At 34.1% G+C, this 20720-nt stretch overlaps 1 protein-coding gene across 1 annotated transcript; it reads left to right on the forward strand.

Moving 5' to 3' along the window:
* The first annotated feature begins 107 nt into the window (after positions 1–107).
* CTF18 (P-loop containing nucleoside triphosphate hydrolases superfamily protein) lies at positions 108–19197 on the forward strand. The gene is made up of 23 exons (XM_086428117.1): positions 108–929; positions 2046–2107; positions 7091–7228; positions 7366–7641; positions 8559–8645; positions 9555–9656; positions 9729–9794; positions 11129–11239; positions 11329–11390; positions 11531–11575; positions 11712–11785; positions 14477–14544; positions 14633–14701; positions 14810–14910; positions 15004–15085; positions 15190–15268; positions 15353–15440; positions 15518–15671; positions 15941–16129; positions 16219–16278; positions 17277–17593; positions 17974–18076; positions 18749–19197. Exons 1-23 carry the CDS (start codon positions 374–376, stop codon positions 18800–18802), a joined length of 2943 nt encoding a protein of 980 aa, XP_086284243.1. The 5' UTR covers positions 108–373; the 3' UTR covers positions 18803–19197.
* Positions 19198–20720: the final 1523 nt, after the last annotated feature.

Here is a 20720-nt window from a genome sequence, read left to right on the forward strand (position 1 = left end):
TGCACGCACCTTTCCACCCAGTCACGTGTTATTACAAGTAAGTAGTCATATTTATTGTGAAGGGGTGTATAAAAATTCGAAGTCACGATTTGGAGAGTAAACCCAATCGCTTCCTTCCCATCTCAGCTTACCCCGGCTGGGTAGAAACCGAGATTTAAAACCATGGCCGTACCGACAAGAGTCAGGGCCGATTGTTTCTTTATAACAACAAAAGTCTTTTTAGGTAACTCAGTCAGACCTAAGTTGCCTCGTGCATTTCCCTCCTTATTTTCCCGCCAAAACGCAGCACATTTTTCTTTTTTATCCTCCCACTAAATTTCAATCTTCTCCTCTCAATCCCTAATTTATCAAAAAAAAAAAGACTGCAGTGGACATGGACGACATCCCAAATCCAGACGAACTCGAATGGCTCGAGACCAACGGTCTTCTTCCCGAAGAAGACGACGAAGAAATCGAAGGTTACTTCTTTCCAGAAGAAGAAGAAGAACAACTTCCACAACCTTCTCGAACAGCTCCACCATCAAAACCCACAATCAATCTTCCTTCCAAGCCACACTCCTTCATCGACGCATCAGTAGTTCCCAATAACCAGATCAACACCAAGAAGAGGCCGTGGTTGGAGACGGATAGATCGGGTGGCTCGTGTTATAGAGAAGCAAAATCGGATGAGAAACGAAACAGATTTGTCCCCAAAATAGCTGAGGTCGAAGAGGATTGGCTTCGGTTTTCGCCACCTAGGAGTAAGAGTGTGGAGAGGGAACCAGCTGTGGTTGTGGAGGAGGAGAAGTTAATTTCTCGATTTGCATCGGAAATTGATGGAGAGTGCATTTCGGTTACTGGACCTTGCGGTGATCGAGTCTATGCTAAGATGAATCGGGCGGAGATCAATGATGTTGCAAAGAAGTTAAGTATTAAAGATTACGCCAATGGTAAGTTTTATCTTTTCCCCCCTTACTTTTAGGTATAATTGTTTGATCACAGCCATTTAAGTTACATTTTGATGCAACATTGTGATCAATTAAAATTGAGTATTTTTGGAATGGGATTAGTGTTCAACTCGCTTATTTTATTGGAACATTGTTTATTTAGTTGTAGTTTTATATTGGAAACCATTTAGGAGAATAGAAGATGAGAGTTTTCAAAAAAAAAAAAAAAAAAAATTCTCTTAATTCTGATGTGTTTTGTTCTCCTCAACAACTGAGCGAAGTTTCCTTGTACATGCTTTAGATTATAGCATAGAGTATAAGTATGTGTAAATCGAGCAAAACAAGTTGGATTTTTAAGGTTTTTGTTTTATTGGGCTTGGGTACAGGTTGTTTTCTGAGGGTTTGAAACTAAATATGATATAATGTGCATATCACACTGTAAGTGCATGATCACTTGTTCAATCATATCCATATTACAATCTAGCTAGGCGAACATGATATTGTTGTTGCGTGCAATACATTAGAAATTAGTTTTTATTCATAAATAAATTAATAAAACCATTTTTAAGTGTCTAAAATGAAAGTTAGAATTAAAATCTCACTTTTTTCACATTGATGTGCATTAGAATTATTTCAAAACATTCACAAACAAGGTTCCTCAAAATATTGCATTTCTTGCATTTATTATGGTGGAGAAGTCATTTTCATTATTTTTAAAGTTATAAAATTTGTTTAAGACTTAACTTACTATGGAATACCGGTAGTTTAGTGGCAAGGCATATATTTCTTTGTACATTGAAACATACCGAAACATTCAATTTTACTAAACATATAGCAATGTTTCCTTTGGTATGTAAAAAAGCCGAAATGTTTAAGCCAAAAATCCAACAGAATGGAATGTTGAACCATTATCACTGGTCTACACGAAATTTATCATTAAATCTTAATTTTTTTTATGCTAGTACCTTTCATTCTTCTTTCCACATCTTGGCAAACTCACAAGTTGCATGATTTTTTATTTGGGATTTGTTACCATTACTATGTCTCGGCTTATGCATATTTTCAATTTATTGTTGGGTAAAACACTTTGCTGACTTTCATCAATATTCTAATATGCAGGTCTTACATCAGAACCTATCAATATTCTAATGGAAAGAATGGAACAAGAGGCCCTTACAAAGGTATAGATTTTCTTCAATGTGTTGATAAAGTATATAGGCAATGTGATAAAAATTTGAAAATATACTACCCACAGTTTAACTTCAAATAATATATCAACTATATTCCAAATTTTCATCCATAATGTTATGCTATCGATCTTCATTGTCTTCTACGATGTCCTTGCTTAACCCATAAATTTATATGTGCTATCCTCTAAAGGGTATCTGTTATGCTACGTGCAGCAATTTTGATGAATAATATGAAAGAGAAAAATAAGAAAGAAATAAAAATAAACACACAAATTTAACGTGGTTCGGCGATGTGCCTACATCCACAAAAACGAGAAACTGAATTTTCACTATATGTCAAATTAGGGTTACATGAATTTATTCGTGAAAATGTAGTAGCCTCCATCAATGATTTCATGTGCAACAAGACAACAGTAGTGAGAAAGCAGGATATGGGTTGAATGTTCCAACAGATTAGGGAAGGCAATAAAGAGCGTGAACTGAAGTATCATGAGAAAATCTAAAGAAGCTTACATTGATGTAAGGGTGTCCATTACTTTGGTAAAAAATTTCTTGTTCGTCAAAATGTTTTATGAAATAAACAGTAGTTCATCCATATAATTACAGTTTGATTGTAAGTTGAATTCATGGTGGCAAATGTTCTGAAATTAAATATTTTTGGTTCTGTTTGAAACGGAAATATTTTGATTTAAATGATTGAAAATTTTCAAAGTTTAATACCTTGATCAAGTCATTAAAATATCACTTTTCAACACTAAAAGTTACAAGCTTAATCGCCTTAGAAATTGAATGTGTATTACCAAATAATTGAAATAAAATAAAATATCACTTTTCACTTCCCCGAATTACAAATAATTGCATATAAGATCTGTTGTTGGAGTAGATCAATGGGATGTGGCGCTAACATTGTCACTCTTTAAGGCATTTTGTGCTTTTGTAGGATAAACGCTAGTGCAACATGTTTCTATCATTATGCTCAGGATCAACCTTGTTTTCCTAATACAAAATAAGAGCACCCAAAAAACTGTACCTCCATTTCTTTTGCCCATTGAAAACCTATTAAAACACAAACAACATGGTGAACTGTTAGATATATCGGTATTTTATATATGTGCCATAAGGGTATATGCGTAGTTTCATTTGCTTTCTAGTTTTATATACCATGGTTCATAGTGAGAGAGTCAAGTTGGACTCCCCTCTTCTCTAATATATTTCTCTCTCTATCTTTTTTAAACCCTAAGTTTAATCTTCAATGTGTAAGCTTCGGAAAACATAAAATGGTTTAAAGCGATTTCCACAGGCATGGTTTGGCAAGTTTAGTGATGCAGTTCTTGCATTTGGGATGATGTGGTGTCAGAAAGATCATTCAATTTTTCATCAGAAAATTGAAAAGGGGTATGTGTTGTTGATAGTCTATGTCGATGACATTGTATTAACTGGTAGTGATGTTTATGGGATATAGAGGTTGAAGTCTTATCTTCAACAACAATTTCATATCAAGGATTTGGGAAAATTGAGGTATTTTCTTGGTATTGAGGTGACTCGTTTAGGTTGTGGTATTAGTCTCTTTCAAAGGAAGTGTATGCTAGATTTATTAGAATAGATGTTATTTGCGTCAAAACCAATGAGTACCCCCATGGATCAGAAGTTGAAACTTACAACTAAGTTGGAAAATATGTTTGATGATCCTAACATATACAAGAGGTTGGCTGGAAAGTTGAATTACCTCACCATCACAAGACTAGACATCTCACATGCGATAGCATTGTGAGTCAGTTTATAGAAGCTCCTAAGATACCACAATGGATAGTTGTGCAGCGTATTATGAGGTACTTGAAGGGATTTTCAGGAAGTCGTTTATTGTACAAGCCTAATGGTCATACTCGGATTGAGGGATATATACAAATGTAGATTATGTTGGTTCTCCCTTAGACAGGAGATCTACCATAAGTTATTGTTTCTTCATAAGAGATAATCTTGTATCATGGAAAAGCAAGAAGCAAACAATAGTGGCCAGTTCAAGTGCAGAAGTTGAATATAAATCCATGTCTCATACTTCTTGTAAGCTTATTTGGTTGAGATATTTTCTCCAGAAGATTGGTTTCACGATAAAGACACCTATGAGTCTTCTATGTGATAATCAAACAGCTATGTATATAGCTTCCAATTAAGCGTTTTCATGGGCGGACGAAGCATATTGAGGTGGATTGTCATTTTGTTCGTGAGAAACTTCTGAGTCGTGAAATTGCCACAACATATGTCAAGTCTAAGGATCAATTTGCTGATATGTTTACTAAGTTGTTGGAAAGTGAAATAGTTACTTTTCTATGTAACAAGCTGAGATTATATGATACATATTTTCCGGCATGAAGGGGAGTGTAAGATATATTGGTATTTTATATATGTGTCATAAAGGCATATGTGTAATTTCATTTGTATTTTAGTTTTATATATACCATGGTTCATAGTGAGAGAGAGTCAAGTTCGACTCCTCTCTTCCCTAATCTTTTAATCTTTCTCTCTTAAACCTTAAGTTTAATCTTCTACATGAAGCAAGTTCTCTGAGTGTTGTGATACTGAGACTGTCCAAAACACAGAATGGTACAATAGAAACCAATCACTTGTTGAAATAGAATACTATAATTACATAAAAGAAAATATATGATTTATGTTGCAACTGATAGAGCATTACCGCATTGCGCCAAAGATGAAAATATCATTGTTGGGCTTTTGATTCACACTATTAAAATCCGGGAAACTTCATCATTCTTTCTTTTGATTTTGGGTTGTAATATCAGGCAGCATTACAAATTGCAGAGTAGATGAATAGTTTTTGCTTGTTCATATGTATAGAGCAGCAAGCAACAGAAGAATGCTTTCTTTGTTGTTGAAGAGATCTAGGGAATCCTGTCCAATGTTTAAAGATGGTGATTGAACCCTAGTAATAGAACCGGAATGATTGAAAAACTGAGACTGAGCTGCACGTCTGAAATACCGAAATCGAGATGTGCATCCACTGGCAGAGAAGTGATATTGCTGATCCTAGAACCAGGGGCGGAGGGAGGATTTTGCCCATTTGGGGGCAGTCAAGAGTAGAAATTTTTTTGTGGGGACAACTAAGAGTGAAAAAAAATAGTTGCGGCGGCAACTAAGAGTGGAATTTTTTTGTGTGGGGGCAATAGAGGCAGATTTTTTTATCTGCCACTAAAATCTGTCGCAATAGCTCACTAATCCATAGACATTGAAAATTCTCATGGGGGCAAGTGCCCCCACTGTAAATCCGCCCCTGCCTAGAACTAGATCTACAACCTGAATTTAGCCAATAAGTGAAGCTCATTCAATGCCCAATTTATGGGGATGTGTCCAATGCACTGCCCTTCAATGGGGATCACTTTAAACGGATGGATCAAACAGTTACAAAAGATTTGAAAACATTAAAATACTAGCAGTTATAAAGGAAATGAATAATATGGATCTTATTATGTTTAAAATGTAACAAAAAGATGCAATGAATAACCTAAACTAGCTAGTGCAGACATTACTGAGGTGGGGCACAAACCATTTACAGTATTTACTACGTATACCTTCATGTTAAGATAATTATTTGTGCTCTATGAATTTCTAACCACTCTAGTGTATTCTTTAGGCCTCCAAGCATTCCTTGGTGATTTGTAACCTATTAGTTGCCATCAAGACTAAGCAGAAAACACTTGGGAGCTTTCCTACTGGTAAAGGCCAAACCTTGTATATAGTCCATACATGTCAACCACCAATGTTAAAATGTAGGTGTTGAGAATTTCACGGTACCTTTCTTGACTATTTTGCTCATATATAAAAGGAAAACAAGTACTACACATCGATTTCTTTAAAAGTTGTATCCGATTAACCTCTTGGAATTAAACCTAAATTAACTATCTCTTGCAAAGTGTAGCATGTTATCCTAAAGATCACTTGGTACTAGTCCGTGTTTTACCGATACATGTTTCCTTCAAATTTTATTAAGCCCCAAACCTATAGGTTTTTTCATAGTACTTCATATTAAGGTATTAAATTTCTATTGCAGGGTCTTTTTTTGGATGGGTAATCTAGAGTCTAGACTTGAACCCATGATCTCAAAGTTACATTGCAATGTTTCAGGATCTATTTGATCAGCTTGGAAATCGAAATATGTCTACCAATGTAGAAATAAATACAAACTTCATAGAAATGTTGTTGAAATAATGGAAATATTAAGAAATTTTCATTGAACCTATAGGAAATGATAAAAGTTACATGGAAACACACTCATAGGTCATAAAACAACTATAGTAAACAACCCATATGGAGTGAAAATGAAGATCTATCGTGCTTCTTCTTGTGTTGGCTTTGGTATTTGAGAGCTCGACAACCAAATACAGAAACACTCTCCATAGAAATAAGAACAATAATGTGTTAATGTACTTCTTGATAGTTTGTTTATTTAAGAAGGTTTTTTAATGTGAAGATATGCATTGTTAATAAGACAATTGTATGTGTGTGCTTTTATAAACATGTTAATATGCTTAGAATACTAAAAAAATAGGATAGTATACGAATATCTAACTAATAATAATAGTTAATTCTATTGAATTAAAATGATGAATGATTTATAAGCCCTTACTACAATTTATTGTAATTTTGGCTATTTATATAAATTTTATCAATGCTTTCAGGATATCCTCTCTGTGAAACAATATTTCAGTTGAATTTTACCGTCCATTGAAATATTTTCACTGAAATATTGGATTTTTATCTATGAAATTTGATTATTTCTATTGAAATTTACTATTCACTGGAATATTTTGTGAATGAATAATGACTTTCACCGAAATATATATTAAAAAAAGCTGTTGGTTAAATTTTGTGTCATGCCTTGTGGAAATGGAAATATTTGGTATATTTCGTGGAGATATGTTGAAATTTAATACTATACCTTACTTCATTGTGGCATTGAAGGCTTTGCAAGCTAGCTCTGAATCTCCCGATGATTTGATCCATCCTGAAACTCCAGTGGTCAGTGAACAGCTTTGGGTGGAGAAATATGCTCCAAATTCATTTACTGAGCTTCTCAGTGATGAGCAGACAAATCGTGAGGTAAATTGTGTTCTTAATTAGTTGCAGTGTCATTGTAAGCTCCTGACGTTAACTGCTATGGCATGTTCTAATTATTTTGATGTTGCTATTGATTTTGGGTATTTCAATAATGACTTATGGGTTCTACTGTTTTTCAGGTCCTCTTATGGTTGAAACAATGGGATTCATGTGTATTTGGATCTGAAATTAGGAGTACCATGGATGATGTTTTGTCTGCACTGAGGCGACATTCTTCACTCTCTCAACATCAAAAACTCTCTGATAAGAGTTCTTTCAGCAAGAATAAAAGGTTTCCTTTGACTAATACAACTTTCAAACATTCCGACAATTTGGACCAAGAAAATAACAATTTAATGGACATTCGTGAATTGTGGAACAAGAAGTCTAGGGGCACTGGTCCTCCGGATCAGAAGGTGAGATTTGTAGTCTTTCCATGCACATTTCTTTCTGTTCTATAGACATCATAATAGATACACTACACCACTGGTTTATGTACCTTAGATGCAGAAATGTGGTGCCAAACATAAAAGTATGAGATAAACCAAGTGTTAGACAATCAGGTCCCAGCAGACACTGATATGTTACCAGATTCGTTCCTACTAGACTGAACCAGTTCATGGTATGGTTCATACAGGGTTCGTGGAACGAACTTGTACCAACCAATTTGTGAGCCCAACCATTCTGGTTAAGCGTCAGCTATTTTTGCATTTCTTCCTTGCACCTCAAGGAATTTCAAATAAGACTCACCCTGAGGCGAGCCTCAAGGCGCAAGTCTCACATGCCTTTAAATGGGTTAGAGTACTGGTACACCGCTTCTACTATGAGCACAATGTAATGTTTTTTGCATTCATGGGGTAACATTACGGTTTCTTAGTTTGCATATGTTGAACGGGCACATAACCTTTTCTGTTGTTGGTTGCTAAATGAAAGTAAAACCAGATGCATCTTATCTTTTAGCTACTTGTTCAGTATAAAAAAAATTGCCCCAAAGATTAGTGTTATCCTGTTGTTACTCTTTATGACTAGGTTATAGAGGCTGGATTTTAAATATGACCTTCAACAGTATCTTCCTTGACTTTGATTTCATCATTTCTCTAGTGTTTGATGATAATCTGGATCTCTTTTGTTGCATGAGAAGTTTTTTAGACAGATTAGTAGTCCCACAATAGCCAACTACAAAATTGAGACAACAGTTGAATTATGATGATGATAGTTCAGCATATTTCTTATTTCTGGCCTTGTTCCTAAGCTATTTATTTTCTGTGATAAGAGTTTCATGCTTGTTTCTCATATTTCTTTCCCATAAAACTGATTTCTATGACTTCTGCAGGTTCTTTTACTGTGTGGTCCCCCAGGGCTTGGAAAGACAACACTTGCACATGTTGCTGCTAAGCACTGTGGTTACCGTGTGGTGGAGGTTCGGACCTTTATTTTGTCCTTAGCTTCGAAATTTACTTTATTCTTCAGGCATTTTGCATTTCATAATGTATTATATTTTTGGTTCCGTTTGGTATCTTACTCTTAGTTCTAATTAATAAGAAAAGATTAAGCTAAGACATACTAAATGTTATCGTGCTGACAGTTCATAGAAGGAGTTACTTTTCTAGTTGGCACCTACACTCCCATCTAGACAAGCATCTCCATGATATATAAGGATGATGTGTGCCTGTGCGTGAATGTGCATGCCAAGAAAGAAGCTAGGACTTATTTACTTTTCTAGTCAGTAGCATTTTCAAATGCGCATGTATTACAAAAATTAGGATTTATGCATGATTGAAATTTTTTATACTTGGCTTAAAAAATTATAAATAGATAGTGTAATTTTTATTTTTTGTTATGATTTAATACATTTAAGGGTCTTTTTGTAATTAAAAATATTACCAGTGATTTTGTTGATTACATAATGAAAGGATATTTCTATAATTTTTGAATTCTAAAAACTAACTAATGTGTTTATTGACATTGTGGGATTGTAAGTTTATTTCTTTTGTCAAGAATGACCTTGATAATAATAAGCTTAAATGTAAAAGTGGCGGAATCTCTTGTCTTCCAAATTTAGGTGTCAACAAATACCTATTCAGCCTTCTGTCACTATAATACTAAAAACGATCACTTTATTTTCCCTAACATTGGAGTATTACCTGTGATAAATTTCTTTTCCCCTAACATCGGAGTATTACTTGTGATAACCATATCTTTTGGTTTAGACAGTTGTTTTCATATTTTCTCCATTTTAAGGCTCTATGGTTGTTGTTCGAATTTGGCATGCTGTAGCTTTCCTCAAAGGGATTTGAATCAATAATTGATAAGTTTTTTCTCTGTGCAGATAAATGCTAGTGATGATCGGTCATCATCAACAATCGAAGCAAAAATTCTTGATGTAGTGCAGATGAACTCTGTCATGCCTGATGCAAAGCCTAAGTGCTTGGTGGGTTTTTGTTTTAATGTCTTGTAATAGGTTTGTCGCATAGAGGAATACAATCTGATACAATGTACTTAGGTTATTGATGAAATTGATGGAGCCCTTGGTGAAGGGAAGGGTGCTGTGGAGGTGATTCTAAAGATGGTATGCTTCATGCTTTTTCTCCACTGAATGTTTGTATTTGTTTCTATAAATGGTGGCATTGCTGTGCATGCGTTATGCTGTTCTAAGTCATTCCATGCAATGATTCGTTATATTTTAAAGAATAACAAGGGATGGTTAGAGAGGAGGTTGAGTTTTATGAGGTGGATTGCTGCTAATCATGTGTTAGGTTATGGGGAAGTCAAAATCTATGTAGTTATAGACTTATATGGCATCTATATCATGCTTTTCTTTGCTAACGTTAATTTTAATTATTTTCATATTTAGTTGTTTTTTTTTGTCAGGCCTTGGATCCATGATTCAACGTGTAACAAACAGACTTTCACATTTTATATGTTGTATACTACATTTTGATGGCTTATGAGTGTGTTTCATGTTTATTTGTCATTTCCTTATTTTTTCTACAATTTTTTTTCGAAATGTTTCCATCATATCCCGACCAGTGCACTCATTCTTCGTAGTAGGTTGAAAATTTCCTTTCCTGAGGGGTCAAAATATAACTCGATATCAAACTTTAATACCTTAGTTCATCACATATGCTTTGGAGTTTGGACCAATGAAACACCTCAAATATAATAAAATATCTGGAAAAATACTATAAATTATCTAAGTGTACAAAGGCTTCTTCTTCGAGGTTTTCAACCGCTTTTTGGTGCTATAAACCTTACCCAACAACAGCTTTATGGTCTAACAATGTCACTAGGCCTTGATAGTGTTGGAAAGATTTGAGTGGGAGGCTTGTCTTTGATGCCAAGATGTTTGTTTAGTGGGAAGCAAAAATGAGTAGCTCATGGGAGAAAGTTATAGTATGAAAGACTCCTGCAATCACACACACCATTCATATTATTCCAATTTCTATGATCTTGAAACTTTATGAAGGTGCTCTTTCTAGTGATGGGTACCACACAAACAACGCAACAAGCCAATATATGACTCTTATGTTTCAATTGGAATGATACTTCGTATCTCACAACACTTCCTAGGAACTGAAATTCCCATTTGCCTCTCAGTTTCTCTCCTTGCTATACTTATTGGATTTGCAAGTCTGCTTTTTGCTAGGTCTAGGATGTGGTATGTAGTCATTAAAGGTTCACATCAACAATTGGGAAAAATAGGGAGATGATGAAAGAATATACTTGAGAGATACAATGGTAGAGGTGGATATTAATTCAAAATCATCTTATTTTGTTTTCTCAACTTATTGTCAAAGATAATTTTTCTATTACTCTGTCTTGTACTAGTGTTCAACGATGCATTTTCTTGTACAGAATGCTTTTCCCTTTTATATTTTGATCATGAATTTTAAGTTGATGCAGATTGCTGCTGAAAAGAAGTCTGAAGTTGGAAAGAGAAATGTTGCACAAGAGGAACAGTCCGGAAAGGTTTCATCAAAAAAGCGACATAAAACTGCTTCATTGTCTAGACCTGTAAGATTCAAAATGGCCGAACTTATTTTATGTTTTTTTGTTGTCTTGTTTCTTATGATGTTTTGATAAATACATCATTTGAAATGAAGGTGATCTGCATTTGCAATGACCTTTTTGCACCTGCTCTGAGACCACTACGCCAGGTAGCAAAGTAAGTCTCTATTGTGATAATTTGAATTACAAAGCTTCATTTGGGGTTTTATTGTTGAAGGCTGTATTATGTTATTTGGGTTTTGGATTCTTGGAAGTATTCTAATTTATTAAATTTTTAGTTTTTCTTTCACTTTATAGGGTGCATATATTTGTGCAGCCGACAGTTAGTCGTGTGGTGAACAGGTAAATGTCTAGCTACTAATTTTCTTGTTCAAGTCTGCTGAAGCAAAATATTTTCTTAATCTAAACTTTCAGCTTTTATGATCAACCTTATTTTCTTATGCTCTTGCCCCTTTCCAAATATGGTCTTGACGGTTAGGCTTAAATATATTTGTAACAAGGAAGGATTCAAGGCAAGTTCTATTGCACTTACCGCACTTGCTGAGTATACAGGTGAGTTGGAATTTCCCCATGTACAGTTATGAGATACATATATTTCTGCAAACTGGAAGAGCCATGAAATGATTAATTCCTTCTTTAAGTTATAAATTAATTGCACCAAGTCTTATAAACAAAGTAGAAATAAAATTTCAGGACAATACATACTTCAGCAACATCTCATATAGTACACTACCCTCAAGTTGCAGACTAAACTATAAAGATCTTTATCTTCTCCTAAACGGGAAATCAGAAAAAAATAATTGAAATTCTTCATTCTGAGCTTGCACATAGGACACTCAAATTTGTGCAACAGTACTGTAAATGCCAGTGATTTAGTATGTTCTGCTGTTATAATCTTTCTCATGATCTTTTCAGATGTGAATTCTTATGACAAATGACAGTCTACTTCATTATGCTTGGTTCTTTCAACTTTGAATCACTGGATTAACTGATAAAAATGGAAATCTATGTCCTTTCTGTTGTTCTGGATGGAAGCTCTTGTATCGCCTGGTCTTAGCTTATCAAGTGTAGCTTGTAATATTGTGGTCCTTAAACCATGGATATCTTCTTAGATGACTACGAAACTAAACTTGTATGTAGGAGATCGAACTTAACACACAATTTGTGTGTCTTAGGTTTGACACACATTAAGGTAATAAACTTCAACATTTTTCACAAAAATATAATGAAATATTTTCATTTCCACAAGGTCCGACGTGAAATTAAATTGACAATTTCTGTGTTATAATTTTGGTGTACATCACTATTCATTTGCGAATTAGTGAATTTTGACTGAATTAATCAAAATTTAGGAATACAATTGCAAGATTTAGGTAGAAATATTTTTGATGACCACAATATTAATTTTTTGAAAAAATATTGATAGTAATTTATATATTACTTCTTGAAATGAATTGTCAATTACCCATAATAATTCACTAATAAAAAATTACAACACAATATTCAATTATTAATATAAATGAATTATGATTAGGTAAGTATCTATATCATCTTATTTTTATGTATTCTATACATATTAGTAAGTGCATACAAACACGCATAATCATTCATATTACAAGTACTTGTATACTTCTGTGATTTTTTTACTATTAAGCAAGGTATTAAATTTCGATTTTGGTTAGTCTGGAAATGGAAATATTTTGATTAGTGTGGAAATGAATACAATATTTGGAAATGACAAATATTGAAGAAATTTTCATGGACCTGTCCATGTAGGAAACGATAAAATAGGTATTAAAACACATTTATTAAGTCATCAAAATACAATAAACTACCATATGGAGTGAGAAATTGAATATCAACAACATTTTTCTACACATACACACATGTATTGAGAGGTTGACAGAGGAAGAATAATAATGTTGCATTAACTTCATACAACCAAATATGTTATTGAAATTAAGTATCACATTCATGTGTTATTATATTTCTTTTATTTTTTGAATAAGTATGAATAAATTGCTAATGGATCCGACTAATTAAAACATGATCGATTGTATGCATGCTTATATAAACGTACAATATGCTTAGAATACATTAAAATAATATGAAATAGATAACTAACTAATCATAATTCATTTAGACTAACAGATGAATGTTATATGCAATTTTTTATTAGTAAATACTGTGTAATTTACAAGTTTTTTCTAAAAGCAATTAAAAGCTTTTTCAAAAAAGAATATTTCGGTTGAAATTTACTATTCATCAAATTATTTCCACCGAAATATTGCATTTTTATACCTAAAATTTGTTCATTTCGGTTGAATTCACTATCCCTCGAAATATTTTGTGAAATGAACAGTGATTTCCACCGAAATATATACCAAATGAAACTGCAGTTAAATTTCATGTCGGAACTTGTGGAAATGGAAATATTTCGGTATATTTCGTGGAAATATGTTGAAATTTAATACTATGCCATTAAGAAATAAAATATATAATATAACACGTGGATGCAATGCATATAGTCTCTTCATTTAAACAGGTGTTTTATGTATTAAGATGATGTAGTTAATGTGACATTATATTCTCATTTCATTGTGAAGTATTATTATTTTTCACCGCCGGACTGTCAAATACTTGCACATAAGTGAATAAAAACGTTGTTGGTCTTCATTTCCATACTCCATACGGTTGTTTGTTGTACTTCAATGACTTAATGAGTGTCTTAATGCCTATTTTATCATTTCCCTTAGTTTCAATAAAATTTTCTCAATATTTCTGTAATTTCCACAACATTACCAAAATTTGTATTACTTCCCACACTGATCAAAATATTTTCATTTCCAGGATGGCCAAAATAGACACCAAAATTGAAATTTAATACCTTGACAAGCCCCCCCCCCCCCCCCCCCCAAAAAAAAAAAAAAAAAAAAAAAAAAAAGAGGGATCTTCCACAAAAAAAAAAAAAAAGATATATCTAGGGTTAGAAGGGCCACTAGACCAACCTATGTAAGTTCAATACACCATATACAAAATCCAGGATGTTCCATAAATGTCTAAGAAAACACACTAAATGTGACGTGCAAGCTCATACTGAAGCCATTATTTTCCCCAAACCTATATAATTTGTGATCATTTTAGAATGAAACAGCATCAAGATGTTCATAATCTAATTGGTTCGACATTTGTTATCATTTCCCCAAACCTCTTAACTCAGCGAGCCTTAATTTTCTTTTCCAGAATGTGACATTCGTTCGTGCTTGAACACACTTCAATTTCTGAACAAGAAAAAAGAAACCCTCAATGCGGTAAGCTATTAATGTGCTACTGCTCTGCTGAAATCTACTGCACACCTGATACCAATTCAATTCACTGCTATGCTTCGATGGTATTCAGTTGGAGATCAGTTCTCAAGTTGTTGGTCAAAAGGATGTGTCAAGAAGTGCTTTTGATGTCTGGAAAGAGGTAGTGTAATGTTGTCTATATCAATCACCATGTTTCTTCATTATTTTTGGCATATATAGATGTATATATCTAGTTTCCTTATTTTTAAGGACATTTCTGTTCCTATAGGTTTTCCAAAAGAAAAAAATGAAGCGGGAAAGGAAATCCATGAATAGCCACAGTGTTACATCCAGTGATTTCGACTTTCTGCATTCCCTCATCTCTAATCGGTCTGATATTTTTTTCAGTCAACATCTAAGCTCCCTTATCATATTTTCTTGTAGTTGGCCTTTTTTTCCCTTAACAGTTGATTGATTGTACAGTGGAGAACATGAATTGACTATGGATGGGATTCACGAAAACATTTTGCAGCTTCATTATCACGATCCAATGATGCAAAAGACAGTGAGTCTTAACCACAGTCCTGTTACAATTATTATTTTCTTGATTGTTATCTGACTTTTCAATAAAAGTTTGGTTAAGGCATTTATCATTCCTGTGCCTTGAAGGTCAACTGTTTAAATATTCTTGGCGTCTCTGATCATCTGCATCAGTATATCATGCAGACCCATCAGATGTCACTTCTTGGTAAATGCACACTCCATCCCATGTTGCCTTCCAATTGAGTTTAGTTGTCCAAATAAGTGCTTTAACCACCTTTTTTTTCCACAGTTTATCAACCTTCTACTGCAATAGCTATTCGCTGTCTCATAGCCCAGATTGAAAGACCTAACATTGAGTGGCCAAAGTCTTTCCAAAGGTACCTCTTTTTTACCTGAACGTGGTTTCCAGTGTGGCACTTTTACTTCCTATTAATACCTTAAGGTAACTTTTCAGATACCGGACAATGTATGTGGAAAAGAAGGACCTTTTAAGGTGTTGGCACAACAAAATCTCACCATCTATTTCAAGGCATCTATCAACTGAATCTTTTGTAGAAGATTCCCTTTCTCCATTATTACATATTTTATCTCCACCTACTCTAAGACCGGTAATTCACTTATACTTTATCCATGTTCCCTTTACTTGTTTTGGTCTTGGTTGTACTTCTATTGCACTTTTGTTTTCACATTAGGATGTTGTATATCATATATAAGAACCTACAAATCATCATATGTTTCTTGTGTTTCATGCATAACCAACTCTCCCCTTTTTTTCTGGGTCAGTATGATGGAATAGATTAAACTACTTGAAAGATTGACAAACTGTATTGTTGTTTCGCCCTTTAATTTATGCAATAATTTGTTGTCTTTTTCTCAGGTAGCACTCCACTTGCAGTCAGATAGAGAGAAAGATGATCTGGTTCAGTTAGTTGATACAATGGTCTTGTATGGTATAACATATAAGAGCATGAAACCTGAACCTCTACCTGGTACCCTAAGACATGAAGCTTTAGACACATCTGCACTTGCTATTGATCCCCCCATCGAAAAATTCATTAACTTCAAGGTTTGCCTTGCTGTTTATGCTTTTAAGGGAATCTGTTACTATTCAGGTGAATTGTATTGACGGACTTTCTTTCTATTGGTGTTAAACAGGACTATGGATCTGGGCATTCTGGACTCTCTTTAGCTATGAGACAAGTGTTGGTGCATGAGGTGTGTGTCAAGTTTCCCCTTTTTCCGCATCCATAATAATTCATCTTTGAAGTGCTCCATTGGTATACATTATAGCTCATTCACCATGAATTTGAAGCCAGTTAGGCTGCTACCTGAATTTCATGACAAATCGACATATTTCCAGGATATTGTTGTGTAGAATGACCAAAATTTTGCAATTTGTAACAGTGAAAATACCTTGAACTGCACTCTTGGTGACCTAAGGACAGCTGATGTCATGTCCAATTTCAGCAAAAATCAGGAATCTGTCTGATTTAGCCCATGTGGTTATTAGTGTTTCGTAGTGGTTCATAAGCCCGTCTCTTGTAGTCTATTTTAACTCAAGACATCGGATGCTTTACTTTCTCACTGTAATACTGTTTCCATGGCTTACCACCCAGTTAACTTAATGTGTAGTTAGTAACCATTCTGGTATGAAAATATTTCTGTCAGTTCCTACATAGTGCAGAAGACTTTCCTCTTGTTTCATATATCGTCATTTGTTATGAGGTACACTTTTGCTGATACTGGAAAATCAAGACCTAGTTTATGTGTAAACCAAGAATCCTCATGTTCGTAATCAATTCATTTAATATTTTGTTTGACTTTAGATACCATTGCCATTTTTTCCAATTCTGCTCTGCCTTATACCATAATATTGCACAATGATCAGCATCAGCATAGGGTCTAGACATTGTGTAATCTCATTATTTTAAGTATCAGTAATTATTTGTAATGTTTCATGGTGTATGCCATATCATTTCATGTTACAGGTATGATATGTATGGGTATGCTATGTATCATTACATAATTACAATCTTAAACTGTTGGTATAGGTCACTATGTTGAAGACATCAGTGTGTAACATAGAGACATGGTAGAATTTTTCAGCTTACCAATACTTAACATGGTACTTTATTTTTAACCATTGTGTTGCCTAAAGCTACAACCCTCCTTGGAAGCCCCTATTATGTAAGGATAGTTGATTTTTTTTCTAGGTTCAAAAGCAGAAGATTCTGCGAGAAAGCATAAGCAGACCTATGTATTCACATGCTGAAAGCAACATGGGGAGCCAGGCATTGTGTGGGGAAGAAAGTGGCAAAGGACTCTCTGGGAGACTAGATACTACAGCTGCATATACTGAGAGGAACATGGGAATCACAATGGATAAATCGGATCTGAGGCAATGTAAAGCCAGTACTTCTAAAGATCTGTCAACTTCAGATTCCAATAGAAATGCTGCAGACAACGTGAAACTAAAAGCCCCTGGAGTTGCAAAGAAGCCTTCCGGTGGATTCTCTTGTTTCTTTGACAGGTTTTGATATGTCTTTGGTGATTTAATTTGTTTTCTTTCATACTTGTTTCAGTCAGTGGTTTGGATAGTTTTTTTTTTCTTTTATATAACAGGTAGCTTTACATGTGAAATTATCTTGCCTTGTCACTTTACCTTTTTTTTTTTTTTTTTTTCCAATTTTAAATGCAATTCAGCTGAGAATTTTCACGATTGTTTATTTGGGAAGATTGTTAGAAGAATACTCTTTTGAAATCTGAAAATTAAATAAAAAAAATAATTTGATGTGTCTGAGTGGGGACTTATCCCACATGGGTTGATAACTATGCAATTATTTATAGGAACGTAGATTTGCTGGAATGCCTTTCCTTCTGTTTCTTATTTTTTCCTGTCTTTCAAATCAGGTTCAGAAAGTTTGGTGGGAAGGATTCTCAAAGTGCAGACAATTCTTTGCAGAAGGCAACATTGGAGAGAGATTCTCGACCTCTTCTGTTTAAGTTTAACGAGGTATGCATCTTTTCAAATTTGTGGTTCCGTTTCCTTCACTAATTTGATGCAAATCATACAAAATCATCGATCACACTTACGCATACAGACATAGTAATGCTGTCTGGATGTGGAATGTTTATGGCTCTCAGGTGTTGGATATGTTTTCCTTGTTACCCTAATTGTAGACGAGCTCTTAAAAAAAAACTAAAAATAGTCCTTTAGAACATAAGATCACAAAAACAAGAAAATAGATCACTAATCATTTTAAAATTCATCTAACACATCATAGACAGGAATTTTCTTAAACAAGACTTCATTGCGATAACAAGAGTATAGCAAAGCATTCCCTTCTAGGCCTACTTGGATAGACAATATTAAGAGTATAGCGAAGCATTCCCTTCTAGGCCTACTTAGATAGACAATATTATTTGATTGGTACAATTGTTGACCTTAGGCTTATACAAGGAGCACCTGCCGAATGAAGGGTCCAGTTTGACGAAATGGTGGTTGAGATTTTATATGATACTCGGAATTTGATATAACAAAAATCATCTAATATCAATTTTGCATCACAATGTCAACAGCACTAGGGTTCCAAGCCCCACTTGCAAAAAAAATGTTCCTTGCATGAAAAAGAGATAGAACAAGAAAGTGAAGCACAAACTTTTAATTTATTTGTTTTTGTGGCAGGGTTTTACAAATGCAGTGAAAAGGCCCGTTCGAATTCGGGATTTGCTGTTATGAAAAGTCAGAGTGAAGAGGCACACTTTTTTTTTTTATTACATTTTATTATGCTTTATCTTAATGTTCTTTTCTACATTATTCTTTCAATCATTGTAATTAATCACTTAACGAGCACATTTGTAAGTTCTTGATGTATCCTCTTTAACAAGGTATAGATGAAACTCCAGATGACTCAAATATCAAGAGAGACTCAGATGGGGTCCAATATACTGCTCCTTGAGATGGCTGGGTTATCAACTCAGATTGGACATCTGGTTGAAACTTTGGGGTGGCTGCGCCTGGATGCTTCTATGGGATTCCGTTGTATGTAATATTGCATGGTATTCGAACTCAAATCTTTTTCTCTTAAAACTAATTTAAAAAGTTGTCAGAATGTGACAAGGCAACTTGTCCAAGTCAACTCCCCTTGATACGTGTGGTTGGAGTATTGCATGTACTGGGGGATTTGGGCGAGATATGGTGTTCTAAGAGGCTAATAGTAATGGATGATGATAGGTATGTACTATGATTGCATTTGATATCCGTCTTTGTCTCTAATGAGTTCTAAAACCATGATGCGTAGGCCTATGGTAATGGATGATGATATATGAAAATATTTGAATCCAATGGTTAGAATTTGTCACCTCTATGATTGCGGAGAATTCAATCTCAAGGAAATACAAACTCCTCGTAAAGCGTTATGGAGTAGGAAAATGAGTTACTTTGATTGCACCAAAGGAAAAATGTTAAAAAAAAGAAAATAAAAAAGAAGAGAAAAAAGAAGAGAGTTGGTTTTTCGGTTTTTGGTGTGGGGAAATTGTGAAAGAATTTAGGAGGTGGAAATTCATTTTCAGCTAGGTGTACAAATATTATCCCTTTTACGATGGAAAAATTACTTTCATGGAAAAAACACAATCATACACCTGAAAATTATATTTTCTATAAAAAATCATTTTCCTATCTATTTTTCAAGGGAACGGTAAGATCCTAAAAGAATTTAACCCCCAGGGATTGGCTTTGCGGGAGCTACCCCCCTTGTACCCTTAAGAACGGGTGAAAGTTGAGTAGCTAGGGAGCTATAGTGGATACTCAAGACATCGTATACCCTTCATAATTAGCTAAATGTCCTATTTATTATTTTCTTTTTAAGGCATTATTTCCTACAGGCCTTGTTATGGTTTGTGGAGCATGATGGTACTAATTACAGGTATAATATTTTTGTAATTTCACTGGTATTATGTAGAATCTTAATTAGATTATCTTGGAAGTATGTATATCTATTTTCAATGAAATAGCGTAATATGTACGAATTTTCTCTTCATAATAGAATCTATGTGATTTGTGGATGTATCTTAATCTTGAAGGAATCACGTTGTTACGATTCATATACAGTAGGATCTAGTACCTGAATAAAATTAGGAATTTAATAACTAATTCTTATTTAATAGAATTTTTTATTTGTTTAGAATTCTTAAAGATTTAATTAATTACGATACATTTATCTTCTAATCTTATCTTTTGAAGGAGTAGGTTATGATGAAGGATTTATGTTGGACAGGAAGAGAATAAATATTTAGGATAAGTAAAAATATGTGTAATGATTTTCTAATGCTCTACGACAGAACCATAAATCATTTGTCTTAGGATATGCATAATTATAAATCTTTTTCTTACATATCCGGAGACAAATGATATTCTATGAATGAGGCATGTGTCGTGTCAAGGGGGGCGTTACTCTAAAAATATTTTTTTTTCTATGTGTGATAGTGTCTCTTGGTATATTTTGTTTCTTTATCATTTTTTGGATTGATTTCGTATGAGAAAAAAAAAAAATTTCCCTACCGACATGTTGCTCAACTCTTCTTAAAACTAGTGTTACGCTGACCTGAGGTCGACAAATGAAGAGCTACAAGTTCTACTGTTTGGGCTTCAGCTTTCA

This window comes from Akebia trifoliata, chromosome 16, assembly GCF_017979445.1.
Source record: "Akebia trifoliata isolate Shusen 1 chromosome 16, ASM1797944v1, whole genome shotgun sequence".
Taxonomy (NCBI): Eukaryota; Viridiplantae; Streptophyta; class Magnoliopsida; order Ranunculales; family Lardizabalaceae; genus Akebia; species Akebia trifoliata.

Bases quoted from the DNA above. Each gene is read 5' to 3' on its own strand.
- CTF18 (XM_086428117.1), top strand. From the start codon at position 374: ATGGACGACATCCCAAATCCAGACGAACTCGAATGGCTCGAGACCAAC. The intron at 15,086-15,189 runs GTGAGTCTTAAC...TGTGCCTTGAAG, and splicing joins ATCCAATGATGCAAAAGACA to GTCAACTGTTTAAATATTCT. The intron at 16,279-17,276 runs GTGTGTGTCAAG...TTTTTTTTCTAG, and splicing joins GACAAGTGTTGGTGCATGAG to GTTCAAAAGCAGAAGATTCT.